The 22,080-nt window shown below is 34.3% G+C and overlaps 2 protein-coding genes across 2 annotated transcripts; both read right to left on the bottom strand.

Moving 5' to 3' along the window:
• Positions 1-9,002: 9,002 nt before the first annotated feature.
• Positions 9,003-10,264, bottom strand: LOC18434416 (CASP-like protein 1F1). The gene is made up of 3 exons (XM_088870546.1): positions 9,824-10,264; positions 9,603-9,726; positions 9,003-9,489 (listed from the first exon to the last, which is right to left on the bottom strand). The coding sequence occupies exons 1-3, from the start codon at positions 10,036-10,038 to the stop codon at positions 9,277-9,279; spliced, it is 552 nt and encodes a 183-aa protein (XP_088726672.1). The 5' UTR covers positions 10,039-10,264; the 3' UTR covers positions 9,003-9,276.
• Positions 10,265-16,976: 6,712 nt separating this feature from the next.
• On the bottom strand, positions 16,977-18,784 carry LOC110007280 (CASP-like protein 1F1). The gene is made up of 3 exons (XM_020667275.2): positions 18,496-18,784; positions 18,248-18,368; positions 16,977-17,305 (listed from the first exon to the last, which is right to left on the bottom strand). Exons 1-3 carry the CDS (start codon positions 18,708-18,710, stop codon positions 17,087-17,089), a joined length of 555 nt encoding a protein of 184 aa, XP_020522934.1. The 5' UTR covers positions 18,711-18,784; the 3' UTR covers positions 16,977-17,086.
• Positions 18,785-22,080: the final 3,296 nt, after the last annotated feature.

The following is a 22,080-nucleotide window of genomic DNA, read 5'->3' as shown; positions in this document are numbered from 1 at the left end:
AAGAGACTATTTACTTTTAATATAATGAAGTTATAATCAATCTTTTCCTTCAAATTGTAAATCGGATGGTTATAAGTATGTTGTTGACTAGAATTGAAATTCAAAGAGAAATTCTCGTACTTCATGACACACCTCAAGTCATCTAATTTGACATCTAAGGGGCAGAGTGATTGTGACCTCCTTATAATAATGGTAAATGGTCTCATAGTATACAAACCTGTTGAGTACAGCCATCTTTATGGGTGATGTTTTCTCTTAGTATTTCTTTTGAATTTTTTTTTTTTTAGTCCTATGAATCCCAAATATGGCACACATGTGCTTGACCTAATTACTCAAAAAATAAAATAAAATAAAATCGTATGTACAAAAATTTTGGCCAAAATATCTCCACCATGTATGGTACATACCAGCTGTCTAGGTTGCTATGCTAGCTTCAATCTAGGGTGTCTAGCCTATATTGTTCCGTAGGCTAGGGATCTCACATAATCCTTATCCATGTTTAGAAAAAAAGATAATATAGGCCGTTAGGCAAGAGAATAGAGTAAGCCAAATGACCTAGATTGAATTTGACTTATCAAAACAGCTAGCATTTCATGTTGGTACTTTACTTTTAATTTTTTTGAGATGGATTAATGACCTAGGTGATCGACAAAAAATTATAATATTATGAACAAAAGATTTGGAATTAATGTCTTTATATAGCTACCAATAGGCTCTCACCTAAAATGAATAGTCATCTAGGTTATGCATCCAATGATTAGATATTGATTATATGGTTGAAAATGCATGTTATTTATTTAGATTGTAATCTTTTTGTACAAATTATATTAAGCTAAAAATTGAGGTATATCTACTTGACATCATCACACATCAATAAAATGTAAAAATAATTTTGAAAATCTAATTTGACCTAATTAACCCAGAATATTTCAACGGTAGTTTGGTCATTTTTAGTTTTAAAAACTATTTGTTTTATATTTTTGAGTGTCATATTATATAATAATACATATGTCAAAAATTTCATCTTGATCCAATTTTTAGAAAAATTATTAGGATTAAAATAATAACATATATTTTCAACTATCCGATTAAAATATGACAACGGGGAACTTAACCTAAAATATTATTCATTAAGTACGAGTTAGGATGCACCAATCGACGAGTGACTTAAATGAAATACACCCAAATTAGAATGATTTCGATGATGGAATTCTGGATGAAATTATATACAAATTGTAAGAAGGTTTGGGTGTGGAGAAGTTGGATAAAATCCTGTTCAAAATAGATGAATGAGGAAGTTTTCTTATCGAAGGGAAACTTAAGGGATGGGAGCACAATTGCATTCTCAGTTTTGGAAATGAGGATAAAAGGTCAAGTCTTTCAGCATTACATCATTCTCTATTTTAGGTTGTAACAGATATTTTTCTAAATATTCACAAAGAAACCCATATAGACATTCTTTGGCTTGTTTTGCAAGAATCTTTTCATCCATGCCTTAACCGAACAAACCAGCTCTTCTTTTTTTGTTAGTATGTGAGTTCCCTATCCGTGTCCCAACAGGCTCCTATGAGAAAGAAGGAACACTAATCCATTCATACCATACAAGTGTTATCAGGTTCGGACTGGTGTTTGAACCGGTGAAGGGGTTGGTCCAATAAAAACCGGTTTAACCTGCAGTTTGACCGATCGAAACTTTTTTCACTACAAAAAAAATAAAAAATTGATCAAAACATCTTAAAAATTCATTTAGAAAATAGAAAAATGAAGTTAACTAATGGGAAATAAGTAAAACTAAGAAATTATTTTTAAAACATATTGTAAAAATTAATTCTTTAATAATAAAACATTGCATTTTAAAAATTTGTAAATTACCATATTCATTAGTTAAGTAAACATTGCATTTTGTTTAACTAATGTTTAAATTCAGTATTAATAAATAGTTAAGCATTGCATTTTATTTAATTAAACAATACATTTTGTTTAATTAATAGCAAGGTGCGTATGGAAGGCTTTTCCTCTTTCCATATTACATGGCAAAGTAAAAAGAGAGAGAGAGAGAGCAATAAAAAGCAATATTTTGATAAATTTAACCTTTTTGTTTTTGAAAAAAAAAAAGTAAGTAAGATATAACTTCTTTTTTATCATTACATTTTTTGGCAATAAAAATTTTCCATGCAATCAACGTGAAAAAAATGGAAAGAAAGAATAAGATCATGTAAAAAATTGATAATTTTTTTTGAAAAAATAGAATTTAAGCTCAAGACCAATATAACCAGCAAAACCAGTAGTCAAACTGGTTCAACCAATCAAATGCCTGTTTTGAGCATTTTGATGCAACTCCCGATTTAGTACTTGTATTACATTGGACAACACTCTGATCACCGGTTCTATCTGTCAAACTGCTAGTCCAATCCGGGTTTTATAACTTTGTTCCATACTATCGTTTGCTGTGATATAACTTTTTTTTTGTTTTGGTAATTTAGTGGGGGAAGGCGAGCCTCTATTCGTTTTTTCAAATGGTTTAAGAGTTAGTTTTTTTGAAAGTATTAGTAAAGTGGTAATAGTGAGAATGAAAACAACATGATGGCTAAGGTATGAGGATGTTACCACCGCAATCCCAGCTGCTTTCTCCCTTTTTTATTTTTTTATTTTTGGATAGTAATCTGACTAGCAACTAATGCATCACCTACTATAAATGGCTCGATATTCTTTACATTAAGAAACCTTCAATCAAATCATTTCGACCTTGATCATTATGGTTGTGATAAAAAATTAAGATATCAAGCCTTAAAAATAGTATGTATTGTAATTTAATACAGTCAAATGATAGACAAGGATTGTGTAGCGGGCCTCAAATAGTTGAAAAGAGACTCTGATGATGATATTGTAGGGGCAATGATTTCATTCAATGGTTGTATAGTAATATAATGCAACAGCCTTTAAAAACCATGTTATGGCCATTTGTTTGATCCGAATTTTGAAATATATGCTCTTTTCATTATAATAAACAATCACAAGAAAAGAAAAATTTTAAAACACAATCTAGAAAGTATTTTTTTAGCCCAATTAACATAGGTCGTTCATTTTGGTGAGATACTTAGATCTAGGCATTATAAGGATTTTTTCATTTTCAATTTTTTTGGATACCTTTATGATCATTAGATGAACAATGTTAAAAAGAAAAAAAAATGATTTTGAGTTTATAAAGGCTAGAATCTTGAGACAAAGAGTACGTATGGCACCACACTATTCGCTTCACCAAATGAATGGTCTAGATTCGTTTTGGATGAGACTCATTTTGACTGTATCTAGGGATTCAAATTGAACTTTTTCTTTTTGGGATTGATTATTGAGATGAAAAGAGTGTGTGTGCAAAATTTTGGGTCATACAAATACCACAACCATAGTTTTCTAGAAGTGTCGTTGCATTATACTATCATAGAACCGCTGCATGAAATAACTGCCCGCTATTGTAATACATTATTAGACCCTCTAATTTCAAGGGTTCATGGATCGACAACATCTATATCATTTTATGAGCTGCAAATTTCATAGCCGATGGTAAAAGGTTTTAGAGCAATCTTAGGGATTTCCCATGCCCGAAATATTTTTCGGACAAGATTAAGAGGTGAGGCTTTTCTTTTTTTTCCATCAGGCTTAGGCCTTACAGAAACTGCATTATTTTAAAAGTCGGAATCAGACACTAAATTATTAGGATGAGGTTTCTCAATCCACCCAATCCATAATGGTGATTCCTTATTTAAGATAAGTGTATAGACGGAACAAGAAAATAAAATTAAAGGAAATCAGGCAATCATCCCCACCATTTTCTAGTTCAGATCAGGCCATTCGACCAGGTTCGAATTATTTTTAGTATCCTAGTTTGAACATATGGTGCAAAGCCGCAAACCAAGCAACTTACCCTGAAAGAACTAGGGCTAGCAACATGCCGGGCTAACCCTAGCCCAGGCCCTATCTTGGTTAGTGCCAAGCCGGGCCATGTAAAATAAAAAAAATAAAAAGAACAAAACAAAGAAAAGAGAGCTAGGTAGGGCCAGACCAGCCATGGCCAAGCCTAGCTCGGCCCTAGCCTTAGGGTGCGGTTGCTTGGCCTTGGCCGTGGCCCCACCCCCGCCCTCAAGCCACATTTTGTGGCTCAAGCCCCAAATTTTTAGGGCCGGTCTGACCGGGCGAGGCCGGGCCACCCTGCCAAGAAAGAACTTATAGTATGTCCAAATGAACTTTGAAGTTGGTTGTTACAAATATTTATATTGATATGTGAAAATAGCAAAGGCGGTGCCTAACTCGTCCTCAGGTGGATTTGAATCTCTCTCTCACACTCAAAGAGGTGGAATTGGATCTTTGAGTCACCCACTTTTTTCTTTATAAACAGTTTTAGTCTCTTTTTGTTCTGTTTTATTTGATATGATTTAATATTCGCGCCTAGGAAAGGGAAGTGGTGACTTTGGTGCACATCAAAACCTCTTTGTTTGATGCTAGAGAATTCGGGTGCCACTCCCCAACAAACCGCTCACCATTTTTCTTGTGACAAGGACCAAAATTCGAAGTGTCTTTCCGTGTGGAAAGAAGAGAGAGAGAGAAGGTAAGCTGCTTTACCAAACCCAAGAACAATTTACTAAGTCTTAGAATGTGTTCTAAATGGAAGATGTATATGACAATGACTAAGTTTGCTCTTTTTTTTGTGGAAGGGGTTTGGCGGTTTTAGCCGGCCAATTTATTCAATGTGATTTCCTTCAAAAAAAAAATAAATAAATAAATCTTTTTTTAAGTTTTCTTTTCGAAACTAAACCATCAAAATCATTAATTAAAAAAATGAAAAGATTTTGAAGCTTAAAAATAGATCATTTAATCTGTACTATATTTTGAAGTGCAAAATCTGGACCTAAAACAAAAATTTGTCTAATGTGATTTGGTAGTGTTGTAGATCATTTGATCTCTAAGACGAATTTTAGGACGGAACTATTTGGTGTTATCAAGCCACTCATCGAACTGCTTAAGGGTCTTCAGTCAAGAACGGTTTGAATGTTAGGAAGTTGTTGCAGAATATATACTCTTTTTTTCCCAAATTACTCCTTTACCCTAGGGAGTTGTTGCAGAATATATGCTCCTGCAGAAGCATGCTATACACCCTCAAGATTTGGAATTAGGGTTCTTGTATAAAGATTAATTGTGCAAAAAATATTTTAACATGAAAGAATTCCCTCATGTTGTTAGATTTGGAAATATTTTCACAATAATTGATTCTAATGCATCTTTTCACACAAATTGAGGGCAAATTGGTGCAGAAGTATTCTCACACATAACCACATAAGATATTTTTTTTCACACGAAAATATTTCTTGAGATATATTTTCAAACGAATCAAACGTGTCCTGAGAGTAAGAAAATGTGTAAAACAGAAAAAAGGAATGGATCAGTTAACCTCTATGCAAAAGAGTAACACTACTGGATCAAAGGCCCCGTGGGTAGGGTCGAAAGTGAGCCAGCCCTGGCCCTAGCCCAGCCCCAATCCCCATATGGCATGCCTAGGCCATTGATTTTATCAACTGACTCAAAATTGCCAATCCAACTTGAAAAAAGAATCCATGGAATCACTCAATTTTTCAAATTTTAACTTTTTAATTCCTTTTAAGTAGAAGAAGAAGTTCTTCATCCAACAGAACACAAGACCTCATATTGTTGCATCCCAACAGCTGACTATATCTCGATCTGGCTAAACAATTATCCATGTCGAACCGAAATCGGATCCTCCCCAAGTCAGGACGGATCCATTTTCTACGTACTGCATGTGAATTGGCATGTCCAAGGAATAAAGACATGAAATGGAATTATTATTATTATTTTTCGTACAATCATTATTTTTTTCGTACAATTGCAGTGGGGTGTCGTATAATAAATGAGTTATTGAGCACACATGTAAATCGTGACGTAGGTACAGCACAAGGAATTTTTGTTTTGAGGTTTTATGGGCATCGGTGTTGAACCCCAAGACAAAAGTTAGTGGCGATCAACAACCAAGCTTCTACTTTTTGACCTAAAACTTCTCTCATCTAACATTGTATTTAGTTTCACAAATTGAAGGTTTAATTTAGGAGATTGTATATTTTGAGAATATTTATTTTTTATATAAGGAGATTAGAATCATTTTTTGCCAAATCTAATAGATGAAAGTGCATCTAAACATTCGAGTAAGTTAATTTTGGATTTGGTCCCCAAACAATGACACATTCTCAATCACCCAATTTCAAATCAACGGCCAACTATGATTGTGACTTCCGTGTATTAAAAATAAATGGTTTTATTGTATCCATTTCTTTAACTTAAAACATGTATTTGCTCAAGCTCAAAACATGCAGAAGTAGTGAGATAAGATATAGGGGCTTATTAACCTACCGAGAGTATGTAGAGCAAATTGGTGCATCTGGGTTCGTATAACCAACCAACCAACCTCAAATAGTTAGAGAAAAACTTTGATGATGATTTGCTCAAGCTAAAAAAATATAAGTTGATTATTAGCTTGAAAGGGAAAATATAAGTTGATTACTGTCTCTCTCTTTTGTTTTATTGGCCTCCAACTTGGGATTAAGTGGGAAAGGGGTTGGGGTCGTAGTGGTAGCACCCCGACACCTTAGTCACCACATTGTGATTTTCATTCCCATCACAAACACCACCCCATTACTTCTAACTTGAAAAGGGGTTGTGATTTCCATTCCCATCATTAACGCCAAGTGGTAGCACCCCTGGCACACTAATTACCATATTGTGATTTTCATTCCCATCACTAATACCATCCCAATAATACTTTCAAAAAGCTAATTGCAAAAAGCTAACTCACCATTTTTTGGGTAATTCAGTTGGGATGATAGGCCCGTACCCATTTTTTGCAAAAAGCTAACTCACCATTTTTTGGGTAATTCAATTGGGATGACAGGCCGGTACCCATTTTTAATTAATTAATGGTTTTTGAAGTTGTCAATTAGAATAGAAGCCACAATGTGCAAATGAGATATGGGGTGTGCTACCACAACCATCTCAGCCCCTTTCCCACAAAATTATCCCAAAAAAAAACCTCGGGATCAAGTTCAATCCTCGGTTTTGCATGGGACAAGATGGAAGGAAATGATCATAACATGAAAATAACGGGCGTTGTGACGTTAAAGAATCCCATGGGTTACGTTACATGACTGCAAGGAGAACGTTCGAATGAGTTTCCGTTTAAATGTGATTCATCTTTTAAAAATTTATATTTAGAACTCTTCATGCATTTCTACTTTTATGATTTATAGCTCAAACCACATCATTAAAAAAGTTATCACATGGGTGTGAGACTTGATTTTTCTATAGATCCGTGCCAAATTTAATGGTGATTCCTTTAGGATCGACTTTTCTATAAATCCGTGCCAAATTTAATGGTGATCTTTTGAAGTCAACTTTTCTATAGATTCGTATAAAGATCCGTGCCAAATTTAATGGTGATCATTTGGGTCCTATACATAATATTAAATTTAACAATATCTCTAGAAAAGTTAAATGTTATAATGTAAAATCTCATTCTATAGAGTGCTTTCGAAAAATTACTATTAAATTTGATCCAGAACGCTAAAAAAATCAAATCGCACGCTTTAGAGTCTGACTCTATGCTTTGTAGTTTGTACTGTCTTACTTTGGTTTAAAGGGCCAACTTGACACGTGACTTCACCCTTGGTTTAAACGGAAAACTTTACTTGTGGCTTCATCCACATGTAACGTGTATGTGATCCCAACTCGTAGTCGTTAGATTTGAAACTTTGTTTTAGGGGAAAACATTACATGTAGCTTCATCCACATGTAACGTGTATGTGACCCCGACTGGTAGCCGTTAGATTTGAGTGGACAATACAGATTGCTTCAGTTATAGTGTCGTAAGTTATCTCCTGTGTGTCACTCAAATTATGTAATTTTTATTTTTTATTTTATAATTAAGTTTGCAATAAATTTTAGAGTGTTCACCCACGTGATTAAAATAATAAAAAAATATTCATAATGAGGAAAAATTACTAGAATACACCCTGAAATTGCAGGGGCATTTTGTTTGTTTATTTTTATCAAAAATAATTTTTTTTGTTTTTTCCATGCACGACAAGATCGACACAATAAGGTAGGAGGTCGCTCCAAATTTTGCTCAAAAATTTTTTGTAGAAAAATAATAAAAAATAAAAAACATTTGAGCATAGCTCGTGAAATGAGCAATTCCAAATGTATAGTTAAATTGGATGGCTGGGAGGTCAAGGCATATAATATTATTAACATGTAGGTGATGCACATATAAAATTTTCATATTTAGTTAAACGGTACGGTTTGTATAAAATTGAGGCTCTAAATAATCAAAGTAAAGCATATTTTTAAATAGTATAAAGAAATGTGATTTCAATACTAAAAATCTTGATGATAGCTTTAAAATATATTTTTATCTCTAATTATAAAATTGAAAGCTTAAAAAATAGTGTAGATTAGGCCGATCTACAAAAATTTAAAAATCTTGAAAATTGACTGTCCAAAAATACGTTACATGATGCCCTATTTTCAAAACTTGAAATCCATTTTCTTCTCATGTCCATTCCTTTTGAAATCGAGATGATCAATTTGATGATATTTGAGCATCAAAACAACCTCTTCTAGTGAGATGTTTGAAGTGCACCCTAATTCGATTGTTTAGAACCTCACACTTGCATAAACTTTTTCCTTAGTTTAATGCCCTCCGTCCGGAACCTTAATTAGGACTTAATTCGATACATAATATAATTGCTAAGGTTTAGGCTTCCAAAACAACCATATGGATAAATGTTCTAACTAACTAGAGAGAGATATTGAAAAATCACAAACATTGAAGAAAGAAGAGAGAGAGTTCCCAAAATCACACACTTGAGAAATACTTGCCAATAGAGAGCATGAATAAAACATGGAATTATAGAGAGAGAGAGAGAGAGAGAGAGATAACAAAATCAAGAAAGAAGAAAATATGCATTGCACTAATATACTACACTAAATAGTGAGAAGTGTAACAAAAAAGAACAGGGCAAATAACCACAATGAAAATCAGAGTAACCACCTCGTATCTCCCATAGAACTTCCATATGATTTTTTACTTATACAATCAAACATCGAAATAATTGTGCTTTCTCTCTCTCTCTCTAATCATACATAGATCCTATACTATAATTTCAAGTTTTTTAAGGTAACTGACCAATATTTTCACCTACTCCTTAATCTTAATGCTCAACTCCTCTGCCTGTTGGTGAAAAGCAGCATAAGGAGAAAGGATACAGCAAAAGATCCGTAAGAGCAAACCAGGGCCACACCTGTACGGCTGCAAAACCTGTGGAAAGTGTTACAAATGGGTAGCCATCCACTGTGTTCATCTCCATTTTTGGCTACATAAGATATAGCAGTTGCGGCCGATAACCCAGCCATTAGCAAACACAACATCATCTGCATGTCCAAAGTCCAACGGTAAATCACCAAACGTCGAGAGATGATCTGCAATACATGAAACAAGAGAGAGACAGAGAGAGATGATCTGCAATACATGAAACGAGTCTTACCAGGTCGATAGTGTATACGAAGAAATGAAATCTTGGGTTGCACCTTGGATATTTGAGGAGGCAAACGAAGGGCAATGAAATCAATGAATATGCAGCTGCAATTCCATTTGCTACTACAAAAAACCTGAAAATCGCGAAGATGAATTGTTAGAATTCCCTCCCATCTCTCTAGTAAAGAATGAATTGCAAATTGAACAATGTACTGGAGATTTTGGGGGCACCTGAGGGCAGAAGAGTAGCTATATTTAGCGGTGAATGGCGCGCCAAACAGAGTGATGGTTTGCTTTGAAGTGATCGTGATAAAAATGGCAGCTAAAGAAGCAATAGCTGCAATTAACCTCAGAAAAAGTTGAAATATGAAGAGGGTTTTATTAGGCTTTCCATTGGAGATTGGACATGCCTCTTGTTGGGATATCTTGGCCTGGTCTGTAGCCATTAATGACCTGAAAGAAGGTTGTGAAGCTTCTTGTAGAGAGAGAGACTAATGAACCTTTTACAGATAGAATAATGGAGAGGAGAAAAGTGGGTTGTGCAGCTTGTATAGAGTGAGGAATTTCCTAGGGTTGCTGAGATGAGTTAGAGAGGGATTTATAGAGTGGGTATGTTGGCAACTAGTTAGATGACGATTTATTTATCAAATTGTATTATGTTTATTAACTGTGTGGAATTGAAAAGAGGGGCATGGCATGCGATAGTTCCAAGGGCTAAGGGTCAAATGCTCATTTTAAGGGGCAATGCTGAACTAGTCAAAGAGGGTAAGGGGAAGTTGGAAAATCACATAATCCTAGGCCAACAAATTGTACATTTAATAATTAAACGTGCATTTGTGGTCTTGCAAGACCAATTTTAAGTTTGGTCTCTTTGGCGTTACATGTGGGGGTCCTTTTATTATTACCATTACTTGAGCCTTATCCCAATTATTTGGGGGTTGGCTATATGATTCACATTCCACTATTCTTCTCTAAAGCCACACCGTCAAACCATAAGTCATCATATTTTTTCTCCATGCTTCCATTTATATTCTTTTTGGCATTGTCCTTGCCCTTTTAGAGGCTACCACTAAAATTAAATCGTTCCTCTTAACCAGTATTGAGGCTTGGGCCGACCACCGTTGGCCTTAGGTCAACCCTAGTCCCTATAGGTTCGGCCATGACCGGGCCAAAAAGGCTGTGGCCCGGCCCGACCATAGAACTATCAGGGCAGAGGCCAAATAAAATTGAGAAAAAGCAAAAGAAGGTGATTGTTGATAGTTATAGAAACCAGATATTGAGGTTCTTATCTTGCATATTACAATGTATTAAGTTTCCTATATCGAGTTTTCTATTTTGTGGAATTAATATTACAGTGAGAGTTGTTTCCTAAAAGACAAATATTGTAACTCTATAAATCTCTGGTAAACTAGAGTAATCTTTATGAATGAGATATTTGTTTACCTTCGTAGACGTATGTACCATTGCCGATTCTTCTTCTCTCTCTTATCCGTCTGTATTTCTTTTATTGTAAACTCTGCAATAATAAAGAAAAATAGGGCCTGGCCTTGCCAAGTAAAATTGAGAAAAAACAAAAGAAGACAACGAAGAAAAAAAAAGCTAAGCAGGGCCGAATCGGGCCAACCATGGCCCAGGCCTGAGCCGGCCCTACCCTTGGCCTGGGATTACCCAGCCCTCAAGCCACATTTCGTGGCCAAGGACCTAGTTTTTTAGGGCTGGACAGGCCAGGCTTCCCTCGTATAGAGGGGTTCTTTATGAGCTGAAAATTTTCACAGCATCTTTGAACCATGTAATCAAATTCAACGGATGAAAAAAATATTTTGGGGTTATTAAAACCCTTAATATTCAAGTCATGGTGTAGATAGGTGATGGTCGAGAGCCAATTTTGCTGGAGTATTTGGACCTTATTATGGGCCACGCTTTTTGTTATAGTGATATTAGAGATGTATAAAGGCGATTTGGGAGTCCCTAAAAGCATCCACGATGGGGGAGTGTTTTGGTTGTGGAACGAAATGTACAAATTGGTCCAGCGAGAGTACTCCATATTCCAATAGGAATCGAAAAAACAAGCCCGGCGTGATACGTTACACGGATGGACCTCGCGCTCATGATTTTTGGGGGAAATTTTGAGGAAGAATAAAAAAGGCAAGGCAGGGCAGGGCAGGGCAGGGCAGGGCAGGGCAATGTCAAGTCGGTGTTTGAAGGCACGAAATTCTATTGGCGATGGTTGGCACGAAAGGTCAAAAATTGGTGTTGCAGTCGTCCGTTCTGCCATCATTCAGTTTTTTTCTTTTCGTTAGCGTAGAGAGAGGGACTTCAATGATAATTCGTCGTTAGCGAGACGGTAAATAATAAAAAAATTAGGTAGACCAATAAATCGATTTGATTTTAAAAGAAATCAGATAAAAAATATGGGTCATCAAAAAATAAAGTAAACTAAGACATCGTAGACAATTTGGATCTGGTTCAAATACACATAGTGAAAAATCGGATACGTAATGATGAAACAATATAAGATTATGATTTACAACAAAACATATCATAGATTTATTTAAAGCACAAAATAAATCGAAAATAACAAGTAAGAACTAATTAGTAAATAACAAGCACTATGAACCAATGTATATAATTATTTTTCAAAGAAAAAGAATAAAATATTCCCTCAATATAGGATTGCAGCTAATTAAAAGAAAAAGTAAAGACCAAAAAATGTAAAATAGTGGCTCATCCAAAAAATACAATGTTGTATACACCAATAAAATATAAAACCAAAAAATAACATATGAAATTAATCAAACTTCTCTATACATAAAAAAAAAAAATCTTAAGAAATTGTGAATCTCGCACTGAATTCCTAGCTACATAAATCTTTAGTATCATTGAATCTTTCTCTTGCCTTTTATAAAGACGTTATGGGTTTAAAGAAAAAAAATAGATTTTTCATGAGATTACTCTTCTTCTTATTTTGCCTATTATTTTAAGATATATGATTGTTTTAATTTTTTTTTTAGGAATATATTGCTTGTATTTTTTCGTACTATTTTTTAAAAGGGAACTCATCAGTGAAAATGTTTATGGAATTTTTTGTTAAATCAAGATTCTTAATTAACTTCCGTTGTTAATATACTTATCTTTAAATAAAAATTTAATAATATTTAATTAGTGAAGAAATAAAATTATAGGGAAGAGGTTTTTTTGAAAAAGATAAAATACAAATTTATATCGATTCCATTAAAAAACGTGAATTTTTGAAGATTTTGAAAAAATCATGTTTTTAATGGAGACTTGCTTACTATGGTCTCTATATACATATTTATGGACATGGGTGTGGTTTGCATAGTGGGTCAACTTTACGTTAAAAAAAAGAAGTAAGGTGCACCTCTAAATTTTGCATAATGTGTCAGTTTTGGTATAAAAAATCTTTATAATTGCCTGAAAATCTATTTTCAATTCTAATTATGAAATTTAAAGCTAAAAAAATAATGCGCGATCGAGTATATCTAAACATACTTGAAAGTCTTAAAAATGGATAGTCCAGATATTTTGTTACATGATGCATAATTTGTATCACTTCAAATCCTTTTTTTATTTGTAACCATACACCTCGTGGTCAAGATGATCATAGTTTTCTAACATTTCCGATGGGTTTTTAAACTACGGCATACTTCTACACTATAAAATTGATCTTATATAATTTTTAGAGAGAGAGAGAGATAAAGCTTTTTTCCCAACGAATCCCAATCCGTCATTTTACTCTATTAAGGGTCATAGCTTTAGTGAGACCATAAGTCTCCATATCTTTTATCACTACTTCCAACCATATTCTTTTGGGCCTATACCTTGCTCTTTTTGAAGCCCTCCACTTGAATTAATTCTCACCTTTTAACATGTGCGATATAGGCCAAATTAAGTGGCCTCTTTAGTGACACAAAATGTTATTCAACCTTCACAAACTTAATCCTCATAAAAATCGATTATAGTCAAAGATAGAAGCGCAAAAGATGCAAATTGTGTCTTATGACGTAAATAGATGCTTAAGCTTTTGCAGTTCTAGGCATAACTTAATATACTTCTACATAAAACGTAACAGTAAAAATTGACATGAAAAATATGAAAATTGTTCTTCAGGCATGAAATGCCGCGGTGAAGCTATTTCAATAATGGGAACCTCTTTCGCAGTCCCATGGGACCAAATTGGACATTTGGTCTTACCGGCAGCGCTCTTTATTGTGGGAGGTATGCCTTGTTTGAAACTTGATCTCTTATTCAACTTCCTATCACTTATTTTTTAGCTCTTAAAACCCTATATTTGGTAGTCAATCTTAGTGCCGGATTTGATTTGGAGTGATTTTTTGTGGTGGAAGATAATTTCTTTTCTTTTCATTCCTTTTCTTATTTCTTTTCACATGAACCAAGAGATGCATAAGGATGACTTGCTTCGAGGTGCAAGTCCCCTAACATGATGTTTTTGGACGTGAGACTAATAATACAATTTCAACCCACGAGTCTACAAAATGTTTTTCAACAGATTCAATTATCAAGGATAACAAGAGGGTATAAATGATGTGCTTTTTATTTTTCTTGTTTGTGGGTCATTGGGGAGAGGGCCCGACCGTCAGTAGGAATTGAGCGTAGGACGTAACGTCGTAAATCATGTGCCATTTACAATATGAAATGATATTAACATTTGATTGATGAGACAAAAGCCTGATAAGACAATTTAAAAAAAAAAAAAGTCAGAGGATGATTGACACGTAACGGCAACTTGTCAAATTTTAATTGTTAAAAGACAGGAAAGAGAGAAATTTCAGCCATTTGTTCATGTTTTAAGGCCATTGACATGCATTTAAACTATCGGTGGTGGTGTCATGCCATTTAGATTAGACTTAACAACAAAAACGTTATTCTTTACATTTCATTTCATGCAACTGCATGCCTTAGTCTAAACCCCTAGTCGTCACAATTTTGTCTGGCATAAGCCTCCCACCTTAGTTTTTGTTTGCAGATGCCACGAGCAAATTGCTTTGAAGAGTTTTCTTATGAGAAATGTTCGCAACCAGTATTGCCAGTTGGTTAGCTCACTGCATCGGTTAGAGGTTTGATCCAATGGAAATTGATTTTTCTACTTGATGTCAAATAGGATTTCAAAAATAATATAAATTATAAATTATATTAAAAAAAGAATTGTCCAATCATAATTTTTTGGTCCATATAGTTGGAATAACCAATCTAACTGACCAAAACTGGTCCAATATTGATTACGACCGGTTCTTTTGATCAAAACGAACTTTCGCTTAAAAGATTCCGTTAGGCTCGAGTCGACTGTCTGGCCTATTGTTGCGCCAGTCCGGTCTAGTCTTGACAATTTTACTTGTACCCCACCTTATTTTCTTCCTAAGTTAGCAATGGAAATCAATCTTGAGAGGTGGTCATGCTAAAAGATAATTCAAATAAATTTATTCTGATTTTTGGATATCCAATGCTACCATTTGAGTATTCCATGGTGTACTAGGGTTCCCCTAGAGTTAATCTATCTCTAACTTGTGGTAAAATCTCACATAGGGTGATAATGACATGATCCTCTGGGAATCAGGATTGCCTAGTTCCTAGGATTCTATTTTTTTTTTAAAAAAAATAGTCTATGTCCTATGCCTAAGTCATAGACCCTATCAAACAAAAAATTTATTCAAGTTACACAAAACTTAATCATCATCACCCGAACTTATCTCAAATATTTCGGGTCGACAGAGTTGCACAAACTTAATCTCCATTTAAAATTGTTCATAATCAAAGATTGAAGCGCAAAGGACACTAATTGTCTTATCGCGTATATAAAAATACACACTCAAGTTTTTACAATTCTAGAGATAACTTCAGATAAGTCTACGTAAAACATAACAGTAAAAAATTGACATGAAGCATATGAAAATTGTTCTTTGGGTGTGAGACAACACTTTGAAGCTATTTCAACAAGGAAATTGTTTCTATGGGCTGTAATGGTTACACCACAACTTTTGGGTTCCGAACATTACATCTGTATTGGTCCATATCATTTGGCTCAAGTGAATTCACTAAAATGATGAAATTACGCTCACTTGATCTAGTTATCGAACTCAAAAAATATGTTTTTCACTAAAGTTTCTTGTTTTAGGTTTGGACAAGCGCCTACTTCTCTTTCCAAGTAGATTAAGAGTTAGCTTTTTTAACGTGTTAGTGGGGTGGTATTAATTGTGGGAATGGAAACCAAAATGTGGTGCCTAAAGTGTGGGGGTGCTACCATCACGACCCCAGCACCTTCCCCGTGAGTAGGTACTTGAGTGAATGATGATGCTAAAATAATTACTTTAATAATAAATTGCTTCATTTGATGACCTTAATGATTAATTATGGTGCTATGATCATTCTAATTCTATTTTCTCCATTTTCCGGTCGCCAAATTATAAATAAATGACACCGTTGTGAAAATTTATACCTTACTATGTGATGAATTGTATTATAATGACTGAAATTCAAAACATAATCATAAGCATGAAATCAAATAAAAATTAACAAAATATAGTAAATTATCTACAACAAATATGAACATTAAAAATTAATAAATTATTTCTTCATCTACAAGAAATATTCTAAAATTAGATCTCAACCAATGTAAAAAAAATCGAACTGGAATGGTCAACCAGACATGGACCTGGAAGTTGTTCAATTGGCCTAATTGGTAAACCAGTTGTTTCAATCATTCTAACTGGGCAACTCGAAGGCAGTCAAAAAAGTGTTAAAAATAAAAAATAAAAAAAGTTTAATAATATACGAAAAGTACATTTAAAGAATAATTAACCAAAACACATCTAAATGAAGTTGACAATTACTAGAAAATAAAATCGAGAATTGAGTTGTGCCAAGGGGTATTTCTGAAATTTATAAAAATAGATGGTAAAATGTAAAAACAAGTATTAATGGCCAAAACAATTTACAATCTTTGCCATAATGATGAAAGCATTAAAAAATTTATTACAAGTAAAATCCCCAGTTTTTTGGATTATATATATATATTATTATTTTATTTTATTTTTTAAATAATATCAGGACCAAAACTGGTTGAAACAAAAAACGGCCCAGTTCCAATCTAACCAGGCTGTTTCCGGTTAGATTGCCCAATTTTCTCAACTAATTTCTCACCAAGATCACTACGCAACTACAAGCCATCAGCTAGTTTTAAGAGAACGGGGAACATTTGTCCTCAGCTTTGTTTCTCTACTCTTAAGCAAAATATAAGTACTCAGCCAAACACAATTGGTGCAATTAGCGAAACCCAGAACAAAAATTTAGCCACATGATGCTATTTTGGGAGAGCTGTTGCCTTCCTAAGAAGTGTTCACAAAGTCTATTACACAACATTGTGAATCTGATTATAAATAGTTCACTAAGAAAACTTTTAGTACACATATATATGAAAATAAAGGAACTTCCCATGAAGAATTCAAATGCAAGTTACAGTTACAGTTGGTAGGGTAATCCAAAGGCAGAGAACAAAGTGAGGAGAAAGAGGGCAAAGAAAGAAGCGAAGGAGCAGAACATAGAGAAGCCTGCACGTTCACAAGAGGTGTGGAGATTATCGCATATGGGAACCCAACCAGTGTGAGAGTCTCCATTCTTGGCCACGTATGCAATGGCAGTTGCAGCAGATGAACCAGCCATCACCAAACACACCATTATCTGTACACACATTTCAAAAACTACAGCTCATGTACACGAACATAAGAAGAGAGATGCCCAATCCTGACACTTTCTAAACCATGCTACTGACCCGGGACCTGAGGGGTAGACCCGGTATGGGTTCAAAAATTCGATCCGACGAGTAGGGCCTGGGTCCAAATCTTGGATCCGAACACTCTTTTGTTTTGGATCCGGTTCTGTTAATATTTTTCAGGTCCCAATATATGAAATAAGTTTAAATATAGTTAAACATATATATATATATATTAATTTTATGTCCATACCATATTTTCGGGTCCACTACCCGACCTAACTCGTTGCCAGCCCTCTGATACATACCAACACTATTTATGTTTGCATTTACCGAGGAGTAGAAAAGTAATTTTTTTAAGGATGGAAATACGGCCTCTCCACACACCTTCTTTTTATCTCCTCTATCTCTCGAAAGAAAAAAATCAAGTTGGTTTGACACAATATGTAGCCGACCAGCTTCAATAAGGAATAAAAGGGGGTCCAACACATTATGTGTCTGAACAGTTTAATTGTTTAGTGAAGCAGGTCTGACACAACACCTACCAGGCTGACTTTAATAGAAACAAGACTTGTGCCTAACAGGGTTCGTTGTTTAAAATGAAGCCCGTCCAACACAATATGTGTCAGACCGGCTGGTCCAACACATTATGTGCTAGACCGACTTCATTAAACAAATAAGGGGTGTGGGTGCAAAAGGTGATGGTTTAGAAAGGCATTTTGGTCGAAAAGATTTATTTTTTTACTTAAAAACGAGGGTACAATAACAAACAATATTGAGATTAGTGAGATGATTTAAAAAACATTATGAGAGTGGGCATGCCTAGAAAGTTGGGTGTAGGGGAAATCTATAATTTTCCCTAAAAAGGATTTCTTATATGTAGGTGGTGCCTTTGTGATCTCGGTTCCTACCAGGTCGAATAACAAAAATAAGTGACCTCCTGGCTTGCATAGAGGGGACTTCAAGAGAAAACCAAAGGCTAGCGATAAGAGGGAATATACAAAGGCCACAGCATTCACACCAACTAAGAACCTGTCAATAAAATAAAGTAAATTTCTTAGAACTTCCCAACAATATTAACTCTTAGAATTAATAAAACTAAATAATATAAACTCTGAGAATTACTGAAGCAAAATATAGTAGAGCTTTTAGCTCTTACCTGAACGCTGATGAATCGGTATATTTAGCAGTGATTTGGAGGCCAAAGAGAGAGATTGACTGCTTGTTTGTTATCATAATAAGAGTAGCTGATAATGCTGATACAGCGGCCACTGTCCTTATTATAATCTGTGATGTGAAAAAGGTTTTTGTGGGTTTGTTCATGGAGAGTGGGCCTGCCTCCATGTTGGTTGGCTTGACCTGGTTTGTGGCCATTTATAGAGAGAGAGGTCCTGTGGCTTACAGGAAGTAGGTGTAGAGAGAGTGGGGGGGCCTGTGGCTTAAAGGAAGTAGGCTTCTTATGGATCAAGAGGCTCAGAGGTATTTATAAGGAGATATAGGGCTAGCTCTTAGCTGTTTTTGCAGTTTTAAATAGTGATAGGTAAATTTTGGATACTTTAAGAGCCATTAAATCATGTTCACTCAATTTGGAATGGCCTAGATGTGGTTCAAAAGGGGGCTTCTAGACTAAAGGGAGTGCAATTTATTAAAGCATTTAACGTAGGTATGTCCTTGTCATCCCCTTCTTTTATTGTTCTAGTGACTTTTAGAGGGGTTCACTAGGCAATGGGCATATTTGCCAAAATATTATGGAAAAAATTTATATAAGGGCGAAGCCCTCAACAATTAAATTAAGGCGCACATCAAAAAAATTCATTGGAAGAGGTTGTTTCGATGCCAAAAATTCGATAAATTGATCATCTCGACGTCAAGATGCATGTACAGGAGAAAAAATAGATTTCAAGTCGTAGAAATAGTGCGTCTCGTAATACATTTCGGATCGTCAATTTTCAAGAATTTTAAGCATTCATAGATATGCTCAATCTATACTATTTTGAAGCTTTAAATTTTATAATTAAAAATAAAAATAAATTTTAAGGCATCATATATATTTTCAGTATTGAAATAACATCTTTAGACAGTGCGCTTTACTTTGATTGTTTAACCTCGGCCGTATACACACCACACCCAAATATTATTGATTTCCATCTAACTATCTTCTCATGTCAATCTTCCCCATAACAAGTTAAAATAGTCTTTTAGTGCGCTAAGAATTTTCCGAGTTTGGATTTGAAACTTGAATTTCAGACCCTATCCAAATCTAGAAAGATTTGGATCTGATGGGTCAGATATGGATCCGATTAGTAATTTAGATTGGATCTACATACATGTGGATCTGATGCTGATTCGACCCAGTTATTAAAATATTATATATTATTTTATTTATACATATATATTATGTAGGTTTTTTTTATATGGGATTGTATACAAAAAGACTATTTACCTTTGATAGAAGAAGATCACAATTCCTTACAACCATTTGAAATTTGATAGCTTGGATGTTTCACAAAGTTCAAAAAAAATCTTTTTGAAGTTTGAGCTTGCTCAATGGAATAATTGGAGCCACCCAATTTCACATCCAATGGTTAAGATTAATGTGACCACCTTCTATCAAAAGTAAATGGTCTCATTCTTACTTCTTCTTTTTTATTATATATTATTTCATAGATATAAAATAATTCATAAATTAATTTTTTGGATCCCATTGGGTCTGGATTCGGATCCATATTTTATGGATACTTTTTGGACCTAGATCTGGATCTCAGTGGATCTGGACCCAATCCAACCTATTCTCTGCCCTATTAATCTCTCTCTCATTCTCTCTCATATAACAAGTTTTTCAACGTTTATCGTGACGAAAGCCCATGAGAATCTTTTGCGAAGCAATCATTATAATAATATAAAGCCCATGAATGTTTATTATTTGTTGATTGAATGATATAATAACGCACCATGAAGAGCAAATGTCACCCCTTTCGGTGTCGAAGGTTCTCCATGTTTCACCAATAAATGTTTCACCAAAATATATATATATATATATATATATATATATATATATACGAGTTGCAAGTGTTCTTCATGAGAGGGTTGCAAGTGTTCTTCATGAGAGGGCTGTATAATAATTTTGAAATATAATTTATTTTTTTATTAATAAAAAAACATGTAGGAGCGCAATTCCCACTTATTTACCAAATAGAAAAAGAAGGATATTAATTTATGAAACTTTGTTACTATATGGAGAAGCTTAGGATTGCATCGTACTGTTGTCCATATATACCGACTTAATTGACCAATTGCTGTTATGCGCTGGGCATGTTGGAAATAGTTTAGGGCAGAGATTTAAAAAAATGATCGGTGACCCGGATTGGGCACCCCAAAAATTAATTCGGATTGGTGAATTGGTGGTCCGAATCGCCATTTTTCTATGCAGAAAAAATAGTGAACCAATAAAAAGACAAGCTAAAAACTGGTAGATCGGTGGTCCAGATTACCGTTTTACTGCGAAGAACTGTCGTTTCCCTTTTAGACTCGGTCATTTTTCTATATATATGCAAAACCGAAACGTGGTGAATGATCTTGGTTAGGACCTAGTGATTCCATCCCGACCCAGCATTTTTTAAATCACTTGTTTAGGGCATTATGCTTGGGATATTTCTTTTTTAGTGTTCATTAAGCAGAGGATATCAATCTCAATTTGGGTCGAATTTGGTAAATAACAGCCCGAATAAACCCGTGCTTATAAATTGCAACAAAAATGTATTGCTATTAGAGGCCTTACCATTCACAATATAATTTTTTGGAATCTAATACTTTCTAATGGACTGGAGCTCTATCAAAATATGTAATGCTTATCTCAAAAGTCATGGAAAATTGCAGTTTTGGCTTCGAAAAACCTTCACATCGTTTACCTTGACGATTATAGTTGTAGAAACAAAATTAGGATTTTAAGCTCTAAAAATTATGTATATTATAACATATTATCTAGACCATTCATTTTCAAGTGTTCACATATCCGCAAGATCTGCATAATTTATTGAGCTACAAATTTTATAGTATATAGTGGAAATTGATTTTTTAATACCATCATAGAGATTTCCCATGCCAGAAGTTTTTCATAAGGTCAAGTCTTGGAGAAACTCCATCTTTTTTAAAACCAATGCAATTTTACCATGTATATTTACTTCTCCAAAAACAATTCCACATGTTTTATATAATATTCAAAGGAAAAAGTTTATATAAGGGTGAAGCCCTAAACAAACAAATTAAGGCGTACCTCAAAAATTCACTAGAAGAGGTTGTTTCGATGTTGAAAAACCTTCAATTCAATCATCTCGACTTCAAGATGTATGGACATAAGAAAAAATAGATTTCAAGTATTGGAAATAGTGCATCTTGTAATGTATTATCTAGACCGTCAAGTTTCAAGGTTTTCAAATGTTCATAGATCTGCATGAGTCGCACTATTTTTAATATTTAAATATTATAATTAGAGATGAAAATAAATTTCGGGCCATAATAAAGATTTATGGTATCGAAACAACATATTTTGGCATTGTTTGAAGACACACCTTGCTTTGATTGTTTAGGGCTTCAGCCTTATAAAAACCACACCCATATTCAAAAGGGTAGATATTGGTTCATATAAGGTAACGGCCGTATGGAAAAACGGGACATTTCTTAATCTTGCAAAAAATGAATTTCAATGCTAAAAATCCTTATGAAGGACGAAAAATATATTTTTCTC

Source organism: Amborella trichopoda, chromosome 6, assembly GCF_054954075.1.
Source record: "Amborella trichopoda isolate Santa Cruz 75 chromosome 6, AtrichopodaSantaCruz75HAP2 v2.0, whole genome shotgun sequence".
NCBI classification, from domain to species: domain Eukaryota; kingdom Viridiplantae; phylum Streptophyta; class Magnoliopsida; order Amborellales; family Amborellaceae; genus Amborella; species Amborella trichopoda.
The sequence above is the reverse complement of the archived record's forward strand: the minus strand, read 5'-3'. Positions and strand labels throughout refer to the sequence as shown.